The following is a 10,832-nucleotide window of genomic DNA, read 5'->3' on the forward strand; positions in this document are numbered from 1 at the left end:
CGAATATCCTATGGAAAAAAAAAGACCCCTATGGGCCTGTTTAACCTGAATTTGAATTAGTCTTGACTCCAATGTAGAGACCGAATATTCGAAGAAAAATAAAAATAAATAAATAAAGGTGGTAAAAGCTTCAAATTAAAGAAAGCAAATGATTTCTTTTTTCCTTAATTTAATAATGTGGGTGTTTATCTATCCCTAATCTTTCTCCTATATTTTCTCACTCTTCTTGTTGCAATGTAAAACCTCTCTCTTTTTTATATTTTTTTCCCTTTTGGCTTCTTTATTTGAAATTCCTTAAGCTGCTGACACCTTAGCTATCTCTTGTTGTGTTTCTCTTTTCTCAAACTCTTTTTGTTTTCATTAATAAGTGGATCTTGATTTCTTTTCTTCACCAAACAACAATTGGGTTTTTTTGCTCAAAAAGATTCTTACTTTTTGTTCATTTACTCATTTTTAAAGTTTGGGGTTTTGCATTACCATTTCATCTTTCAGTTTTGTTTAATGGGTCTTGAAAAAGTTTGAGTCTTGGGTTTTGTATAATTCATATTTTGGGTTTTTTGAGTTCAATTTTTAGAAGGGGTTCTTGTATATTGGGTTTTAAGCTTAATTTCAGTTTTTTCTGTGTTGAATTCAATTGAATTCTGTTAATTTTTTGTTAAGGGACTGATAAGTGGTCACTAGCTCAAAGACTTTGTTGGACTGCTTCACTAGCTTTCTTAATTCAGGTATGATTAAATGTTGATTTTGTGATGAATTTTTTAGTTTGAGCTTGTTATGTTTCCTGGTTTTATTAGGCCTTTATTTGTCTAAGCATTTTTGTATGTATTTTTTTTGGTGGGGTGCGGGGTTAGGGGAGGTGTGAATGGGTTTTAATTGGTGTGAGTGAAGTCTGTAAATTTTAGGAGTTCATTTTCATTTTGACAACAAGGAAGAGGATATACCACTGTAATCTCATTAGTGGGGTCTTGGGAGGGTGGTGTGTATGCAGTCTTGCCCAACAACGAAAAGAAAGATTGATTCTTTGGAATCAAGGTAGAGTGGTGTGTATGAAGTTTTACCCAACAACGAAAAGAAAGATCATTCTTTGGGATCACTTGCGAAGGTAGAGAGATTATTTTCGATAGATTCTCAATTTTCTGATTTTATTACGTGTTAAATTGCTTTTGGGGTTTGGAGTGGGTGGGGCTAGGTGTGAGTGGGTTTATATTGGTGTTAGTGAAGTCTGTATATTTTCAACTAGGAGTCCAAGTGTGAGTAAAGCTAGTGTTGGTCATAGATTTTGAAAATTTCTTCAAATATTTATTTGGCCATGAAATTTGACTAGATTTTGAAAAATTATCTTCAAAATATTTTCAAGTTCCCAAACCAATTTTTGGGAAAATTTTCACTTCCACTGATAAAACTTCAAAAAATTTCCTAGTAAAATGCATGTCCAAACACAATTTTAAGTTTCAAAAACTCAATTTTCAAGTTTCAACGTCAAAATCATGGTCAAACGTGAGCCAAGTATTTTGACGTGGTTGAGGGTCAGCTCACTTGGTGAGCGCCCTGCCTTCCATAGTGGAGGTAGAGGGTTCATCAGTAGCGTAGCCTCCGCTTCCACTTCCACTTCAACTTCCCCTTCCCCAGTCCATGATGTAATAAAAGAGTGTAGGTATTTTAACTTTTTTAGGCTGAGGTTATGCTGTGCAATAAAATTAACAGGACATTTTGTCATTTTTCCTTATGTTATTTTAATCGGAATTTTCATAGTGAAACCAACAAGAGCCTATTGGTGGAAAAAGTTCCCCAAAGAAATTGATTTCCTTTGCAGCTAAATTGTTGAGTTCGTGATATGCTGATTTTGAAGCTAAATGATTGATCAATATTATCATCATCTTCTTTTATTTATTTGTTTTCAGAAGTTAGCAGCTTCTTTGTTTTATTCGATAAATATGACATATATGTTTATTTGCTTTGATCAAATCATAAAGTTAATATATATACCTAGGATTGAGCTCAGTGAATTTCTTTGTGGACTTCATAATATAAACACTTTTACTTCGTCTGTTTCATCTCATTTTACCCCAAATAACTTATTGTGTCGTGTTATTTCGTAGTTAATGAGATAAGGTGGGTCTGGTGAGTTTTTAGAAGTTTGATGCCCTGAATTATGTATTGGGGAATTCTGAATAAATTATCCCTTTTCATCATTTATCGTTTTATCTTTTATGTTATTCTGTGTGAATCTATGTGAACTTGCTTTCTGAAGTTGGTGGTTTATATCTATCGTTTCTAAATTCTGTGGGTTCAGCCCTTTTGTAGTGCTGTTATTCGAATAAAATCCTTAACTTATCCCAAGTTTCTTTTTTTTGGCAGTTTCTGATATTAAGCTCGACTGGCTTCGTCATGAACGAGGTCACTCGCTTGGAACATATCGCCTTTATTTTTGCCTCGACTTTATAACAAACAATTTCATCTCCTTCTATTGGCAATTACATGCTATTTTTTTTATTTATTAAACATTTTTAGGATATGAGCATCACAAGTGAAACCGAGGAAAGGATGACATCCAAAGTTGACATGGATTCACCAGATGAAGCTAGCGGTGGAGATTTAGGAGAAAGTGTACCACTTAAAAAAGGTCCCTGGACTTCTGCGGAAGATGTGATTTTAGTGGATTATGTCATGACACATGGTGAGGGGAACTGGAATGCTGTGCAGAGGCATTCAGGACTTGCTCGTTGTGGTAAAAGTTGCCGTTTGCGGTGGGCAAATCACCTGAGACCAGATTTAAAGAAAGGTGCATTCACCCCAGAGGAAGAGCAGCGGATAGTTGAACTGCATGCTAAAATGGGAAATAAATGGGCACGAATGGCTGTTGAGGTTCATACTATCTCTCTATCTTTTCATAAAATCTTCAAATAAAATGTCTTTAACTGGCATCCTTCATTTATGTTTTTACTTCATATTAATTCCTATTTAAGTTGGATTTCCTACCCCCGATAAATTCGAGGTTTCTGCCATTACTGTGGACAGAATCCATATCATCACTCCTTCCGGACAATGTCTTGTAGTCCTTGATAAGTACTCTTTTTATTACTCCCTTTATCAGATTTTCTGTGGTATGCTTTTCTTTTTAGTCTATCCCAAAAAGAATGACATATTTATATATTTAGAAACAATCTAACTTTAAACTTCCTATTTTACCCTAATGAGATGATTTAGTACTACAGAGATGTCTATGGCTTGTTTTATGCCTTAATTTCCTCAAGTTTCAAAAGTCTTTCTTTCTTAAACTTTGTGTTCAGTCAAACAACATCAGGTAAAATGACATGGAGGGAGTAATACTTAAATTTTGAATAAGTAATTAGTGCTCCCTCCATCTTAATTTATGTGGCACTGTTTGGCTTGGCAAAAAGTTTAAGAAAGGAAGACTTTAGAAATTCGTGGTCTAAAATAAATCTTAGACATTTGTGTGGCTATAAATCATTTCATTAAGGGTAAAAGGGGAATTTTAAAGTCAGTTGTTTCTAATTATAGAAAAGTGACAAAGTTACCTATTTCAAAAAAATTATAGAAAAGTGACGTTCATTTTGGGACAAACTAAAAAGAAAAGGGTCTGACATAAATTGGGACAGAAAGAGTATTATTTTGATCAGTATGTCGTCTAATTATGAGTTTTTGCTATCCTTCAAATTTCCAGTTGTGTGTCAGGGGATCTTGATCTGTTCAATCTTTTTGAATCAGATTTAGTTTTTCTTTCCGGTATCCCCCTGCTTGCAATCATGCTATCCCAAATTCTATATTTGTTGACAACTTTTGTGTTATTGTGTTAAATTATAATAAGTAATCCTCAATGATACAGCTGAGGTTTCGGAAACAGCCTTTGTACCTCCACGAGGTAGTGGTAAGGTCTGCGTACACTCTACCCTCCCCAGACCCCACTTAGTGGGATTTTGCTGGGTATGTTGTTGTAATCCTCAATGATACTACAATGTACAACGGAAAAGAAAAACAGTAAGATCCTCACTAAGAGCACTTCCTAAAACCAGTCCTGATGGCTCCTCTTGTTGGACTGGACATCGGCCTGCCCAATTGTTTATCAAAGAACTAGCAACTGAGCTAACATTAGCAGTCATCAATAGCATCAGTCATGTCAATAGGCTGTCTCTAGTGCCAGGAGGAGTGTCTTTAAACAGAAAGCACTCAGATGGCACTTTACCTCCAGAAATCAGAATAAGAGAAATCCCTCACTTCCTACCCATAGCTTTCGCGTAAAGTCATCCATAGTTCTTGTTGACACTTCATGTTGTGTAATCAAACCCATCCTGTTTATTGATAACAGTTGGCCATCCATTTCTTCATCAAAAAAACAGTTGGTCAACCATTTAATTTGCTATGTAACTAGAACTGCATTTTCTTTAAATCCTGGTCAGGGTATGAAATGAATTCCCTAACTGATAGACTTGTTTCTCTTACGTATGTCAATTAGACTCATTTTCAGAACTGAAGTGGACTCAGATTAATCTATCTTTTGAAAATGAAACTTGAATATTTATAAATATAAGAATATTACTACGAGATGCAAATTTCTTATTTCAAAATGATGAAAACATATACTTAAAATTTTAATGAAGATTGTTTTGATAATTCCTAGAAGCATAATAGGACTACCACTTCGGGACACAGGGGTTCTGAGCCTTATAAATCCAAATTATTACATCTACTCAAATGGGCATTGCATTAGGGGTTGATAATATGAACAGCGTAGCTTTGCCAATCAGGCTTTTGTTGGCAATAGGTTTTTCTATATCTCTTTAAATAGAACTAGTTATTAACTATTGAAGTTTCGTTCTCTGGAGTATCTTGCTGCATTTGTTTTGCTCTATGTTCGACACTAAGGGGTGTCCAAAATTCACCTAATTATGCCTTGATCAGAAGAGATATGACATGGATTTAGAGATTCATATACCACCGTAACAGTTGCCAGAATCCAAGATGTAAAAGGTTTCTGGCTCAATGAGGTTATTGCATCGTCAAGTCTCATCTACATTAACAGATTTTTATTTTTTTTGAGAATGGTAAATTTACTTCTATATATCCATCAGGTATACTACCACAAGTATAGTCCCCCTTCACAAAAGTTGTCACTTTACATTAACAGATTTGTATGTACATTTATTATACACTTGGTCATTGTCCCTTGACCAGGATATGAAAATTAGACAAAAATGTTTGCCTGGTTAAAAGGTGAGAACTGAAGTTACAAATAATGAACGCCACATTGCCGGAGCCCCTTTCTCCCAAGATGATTTTCTCTAATACTATCTGCTGTCACTTGAAATAGTCCGAGTTACATTCTTCCATCATTTTGATACACATGATTATGCTAATGAATAGTGTTTTTGTTCTTGGTAGAACTTATACAGTTATACGTCTTTTAGTACTTTTCATTTTAAAAAAGGTCTCATGACTTTGTAAGAATCAGTCTCAACACTTATGTGGTCCTGGATTTGCTGTCCAACTTCTACTTTAGGTTCTCCCACAGCTCATAGTACTTCAATAGTCTATTATGGACTAGAAAAGGTTTAAATTCTTTAAAACACTAACCTATCATTTCCACATTGAGACCCGCTTCTGTATAAATACCATAATTGAACTCTTATCGCAATAACAATTAAAGAGAAATAATGTTAGGCTGGAGATATTATTTATTAAGTTGGAGTGTGATATCTTCCAATTCTATGTTGGATAATTGGTGGTATTTGTTTAATATTAACTTTTGTTATGCCCTTTCTACCCTTTCAGCTGCCTGGCCGCACAGATAATGAGATAAAGAACTATTGGAACACCAGAATAAAAAGACGACAACGTGCAGGCTTGCCAATTTACCCTCCAGATATTTCTTTCCTGGTAAGTCAGAACAAACAAAATGAGGAGTTGGGTGCATTCTCCTCTGCAGATGCGCAAAATTCCGATGTCTTGGGAATTAACAATTTTGAGATTCCTGCTGTGGAGTTCAAAAAATTGGAACTCAATCATCTGTTGTATCCGCCACAACTTGCTGACATTCCTGCTCGTAGCTTGCTTAATGATCCTGTAAATAACTTTCTGGCCCAGGGTCATAGAGCTCCCTATAGTAGTACGTATTTCCTTTCTACAACGTATCCCTCAAAGCGTATGCGAGGATCAGAATCTGTGTTCTCCGGTTCAAATAGTGATCTTCTCAACTCCTTACAATATCAGAATGACAGTTCTTTGCTTGCTCAACCCTTGGGTTTTTCTTCATATAGTCATAATTTAACATATGATGATAACCGATCATTCTCAAGTGTAGTTCCAGGCGGCCATGCCTATTTAAATGGCAACTCCTCTTCAGAGCCCACATGGGCAATGAAGCTGGAGCTCCCTTCACTCCAAAACCAGACAGAAAACTGGGGCTCACCTCATTTGGCTCTTCCTTCATTAGACTCGGTTGATATTCTGATTCAGTCTCCTCCAGCTGGACATAGTGAATCCGGTAGTCTGTCACCTAGCAACAGTGGTCTACTGGATGCTGTGCTTCATGAATCCCAAACTATGAATGCTTCACACGATAACTCACACCAAGGGAACGAGACATCTGGTGTTGCAGTCAATAATTCATGTCCAGATCTCAAAGGATGGGATGGGCATCCAATCTCTCCTTTAAGTCAATTCTCTGCATCAGTATTTAGTGAGTACACCCCTATCAGTGAAAGTTCATTACACGAGTTCCTGTCAATGACCACAATGCCAGGTGAGGACGGTTTATTTACTGACTACTCCTGGTTATCTGCATAGTTGAAGTTTATTGTGTTTCTATAATTGGATTCTTCCATGATATGTTAAAAGGATGCAAGATTAAGCAAGAGATTGTCGATCTAGCCCCCTTGGACGAGGAAGACGACACATCAAACCAGACGATCTTTTCCAGTCCCAAGACACAGCATGCTAATAACCATCTGGCTTCGAAAGATGCTCTTATTTCTTGCTTTTTCGATGATTGTGCCTGGGATTGCAAGCAACTCCATGCAGTAGCCACATCATCAGGTCAAGCTAGTGGACACAATTCTTGTTCTTGGGATGCCATGTCAGCCGTGTAGGCTACAGCCCGAATGAGATTATGATAGTTTTGATAACGTCTTTTGACACAAAAGTTGGTTATCTCAGCTATCCATTTGTGGATTTTCCTGTGTGCATCAGTTTAAGGCAATCTAGAGACAAAAACAATGAAATATTTTTTTATGTGGCATCAAGTTGGACTGCAGTTTTCAAAATATTAGACTGAGACATGCTTAATTAAGGCAACATGGACAGTGAGCATTCATGTAGCCTACCTCAACTTGCTTGTTATTGAGGGGTGTGGTTGTTTGCTGTTGTAAATCAACTATGGGATATGCTAGCTTTTTATTTTTCGATAATCTATATCAAAAACAAGCAGTCGATCTCACAGGATGAATGACTTCTAGTGCATAGATGCACCAGTTAGCTCAAACAATTAATTTTAAATAAAACATAGTCTGGTGCACTAAGTTCTTGCTTTTTGTTGGGATACCAAAAAAGAGTTCAATCACATTCTTGAAACAAAAATCTTTCACACCACGATGATGTGATTTTCACTTAACCTCTTCTAAACTTAGATTATTTGATTTACTATAAACAGAAACACAATACCCAATGTAACCACAAGCGAGATTTGAAAAGGATATAATATACGCAGAACTTATCCGCCCTAACTTCTACATAGTTATACATAGCTATATATCCAAGTGACTCTTACCATTACCATATCTAGCGCTCCCCCTCAATATAATGGCACAACTGCTTAACTCCACTTCGAAAATGTGTGTTTTTAATTTTCTATACAGAATTCATTGCATTGGCAGGAAATTTAACATTCGTAAAAGTTCATAGTCTTTAATTTTCTTAATAATAACTTTTAAGTTTTGAACTTTCACAAAATAGGTTCAAGGACCAAAATTACACATTTGGATAAATTGGGTTGAATACCAGAAAAACGAAAAACAGAATAAGGCAAAATCACCATTTCCAGTATTCAAACAGATATGAGAAAAAAGAATCAACCAAACAACCCATATATCAACAGAAGAATCAACTCATTTCTCCCTAGTCTTACTACAACAGCTTAAATGACAGCTCTGATCTGACTTTCACTGAAGGTAAAGAACACAACCAGTAAAAATTTAGAACCTAAGAGTTAGTCTTACAGAGTTCCGGGAGCAACGGCTCCATGCCAGCTAAGGAAATAGGCAATAGCAGTTCAGAAATTTGGTACTAAACCAGAGAAGAGGCAGCAACGTTTTTCTACAAAGCAGCACTTGTGAAGTAGAAACAAGAGTATCCTCCAATCAGGGGTTGAAGTTACAAAGGCTATAATGGCAACAGCAAAGGTATCGACTTTCCAGAATCACGTCTTAACCCTAAATAGTCTACTGAAACCCAAACTTGGTGTCAGCAAAAATGTTTAAAAACTCAGTATGGATACTGGTATTACAAACAGACTTGTTCAGTATTTCAGAAACTATGGTACATTTACCTTCCTGTAACATTTTCAACACATCTTCCAATATACAGAACAATAAAATCACGTCTCTATCTAATATCAGGTCCGATGCCTAACCCTCCTGCCATTGGTATCGCCACCATCTGAAAGCTGGGCCCAAACGCTTCTAGACTTTCCGCCTCCACTGCTACAATCATCCTCACAACCAGCGACGGTTTTAAGAAGCTCCGACTGAAGAGAAGGGCAGTTTTCCTTAAGGTATTCAAATCCATCAGATTGCATGACAGCTGCAGAAATATGCCAACAAATAGATGAGGGAAACTGCAGTGCAAAGAAAGCACGCAGAAAATGCACCTGCAGGCTGCAGTTTTCCATATACCATAGCCTTTAACATAGAAAGGTCCCCAAATGAACTTTGACAATAGTTATAGTTGAAGTTAAACTCCCCAAGGGGGCAGCAACTCATCAAACAAATGCTCGAGACACTTGGACATTCAAAGGGATATGCACATTCTTTTGCGACATTCTATAGCACTAAGTCAGTTTTTTTTCTTTGGATCAGTTCTATAACAGTATCTCACTTAGTGTCATGACTTACTCAGTGAGACTTCTTTTAGAGCCCACTTGATGGAAAAACAGGTTTGTAATTAAAATAAACTATGTGATTCATTTTATCATTTTTAGTTCATTCACCAAATAATAGCCTGTTTGGATTGGCTTATTTCAAGTGATTTAAGCACTTTTGGAGTGTTTGGGTAAATTAAAAAATGCTTATAAGCACACTTGGTTTTAAGCTAAAATGATAAAAATAAGACAAAAGCTATAAGTTAGAATTTCTAACTTATGGTTTTTGGCTTATAAGTCAAAAATCAAAAGGCAATCCAAACAGGTTCTAATACTTCAAGTCCATTTTAGCAATAAGTGCCCCCTCCCAAAAGCACTCAATAACAAAACCAGAAAACAATTACATTGATCTATAACTTTTTTAGGCATCTTGATTCAAATTTGACATATCCTAACTTGGTGAACACCAAAGCTTCTGATGCAGGAATTAGAGGCTGTTTTGATGCTTTCTGCTTTAAGACAGTGGTGAGGCCAAGAACATTTCTTCTTTCAGTTCAGAGAAAAATCTCATTGCTATTTTGATGTTCATATGCAGAAAACTCATTTGATTTCCCAATTGAGAATCTATTTCACTTGAGTGGATTCCAATCATAAATCATTCCATGATGCACCTTAATGCAGCTCTAGAGAAAAGCAACCTAACAACAGAACAACGGAAGCTGGAGTTTGACAGTTAAGTCAGACTTCTTTTGGTGCTGTGTAGAGTGTGGCTTAAGACTTAGGTGCATGGCTGGGTGTAGTCTTGCTGGTGCAACAAAAGGAGATTAATGGATCCATAGAAGTTCAGTTGATAACACCATCGGGCGAAATTGTGTTCAACGAAATTGAAGTCAGCATGTATAACATCCGTGGCATAGATGTCCATGCCAAATTCATGAGCACAAGTTATAACCATTTCCCATCCCTTCACCAGGACAGGATAGCAATCCACTTCATCAGCGTAATTGCTAGATACTTTTTTGCTATGGGCTTGTTACATTGTCTAAAGAGGTACTGATCACATGTATATCTGGGATGACATGCAGCTTCTCATGTTTGTAAGAAGAAGGGAGGCCGTGAAAAAACAAGAAGGTAAAGACAAAAGAAATGCAACATAGAAGCCCTTCATACCCAAGTCTAACTCTTCAATAAAATATCTCTAAAGCCCCTCTTTTTTCCAGTTATCTCTAGAGAACCTCCAATGCGAGAGAATCCCAAATTATTGAATATAGGAATGAAATGGGTCCAAATGGAGTGAGATAGACACTGAGGATTCATATAGCAAACCCTTAGCTAGGAATCAGGCAGAGCTTCTGTGTCTGTCGTTGTTGTTTACGATACTCTAAAGCAGCTTCAATTTAGAAAAGTTATAAGCAAAATGCTCTTATTCCACCTGGCAGCTGCACTTCTCAATTTTCAGTATTTTCCATGAGAAGAGAAGAAAAAGAAGAGCATTCTCAATAAAAGAAGAAAGACTTATTTCCTTTTATGTCCTATCAGACATAAAATATATGGTCAGCCTCAGGAAAGAAGCATAATGCCCTACTGATAGGTTTTGGAAAAGAGAGAAGGCAAGAAACTCAGCAAAGAGACAGACATGGGAATGGTTAACTATACAGACAAAGATAGATCCGATAGATACTGTTGACATGCTAAGGGTCCACTACTCCACAGCTTTCTACTTGGGGGGGGGGGGGACACC

The 10,832-nt window shown here is 36.6% G+C and overlaps 2 protein-coding genes across 3 annotated transcripts in view; one reads left to right on the plus strand and one right to left on the minus strand.

Annotated features, from left to right (window-relative positions):
* The first annotated feature begins 256 nt into the window (after positions 1 to 256).
* On the plus strand, positions 257 to 7,462 carry LOC102599237 (transcription factor GAMYB-like). 2 transcript variants are annotated; one of them, XM_015303143.1, is made up of 5 exons: positions 257 to 725; positions 2,359 to 2,397; positions 2,512 to 2,865; positions 5,791 to 6,760; positions 6,856 to 7,462. In XM_015303143.1, exons 2-5 carry the CDS (start codon positions 2,389 to 2,391, stop codon positions 7,104 to 7,106), a joined length of 1,584 nt encoding a protein of 527 aa, XP_015158629.1. In that variant the 5' UTR covers positions 257 to 725; positions 2,359 to 2,388; the 3' UTR covers positions 7,107 to 7,462. The 2 variants fall into 2 exon arrangements, with proteins under 2 accessions (XP_015158629.1, XP_015158630.1); XM_015303144.1 differs by lacking the exon at positions 2,359 to 2,397.
* A 639-nt stretch (positions 7,463 to 8,101) lies between these two features.
* LOC102599562 (BTB/POZ and MATH domain-containing protein 4-like) overlaps positions 8,102 to 10,832 on the minus strand; it is a 7,934-nt gene continuing 5,203 nt past the window's right edge. The window contains exon 4 of the mRNA XM_006362666.2: positions 8,102 to 8,814. Within this exon, the coding sequence (XP_006362728.1) occupies positions 8,627 to 8,814 (188 nt within the window). The 3' untranslated portion in view covers positions 8,102 to 8,626. The remainder of the gene's footprint in view (positions 8,815 to 10,832) is intronic.

The sequence above is a fragment of the Solanum tuberosum genome, unplaced genomic scaffold (genome assembly GCF_000226075.1).
Source record: "Solanum tuberosum cultivar DM 1-3 516 R44 unplaced genomic scaffold, SolTub_3.0 scf00412, whole genome shotgun sequence".
Taxonomy (NCBI): domain Eukaryota; kingdom Viridiplantae; phylum Streptophyta; class Magnoliopsida; order Solanales; family Solanaceae; genus Solanum; species Solanum tuberosum.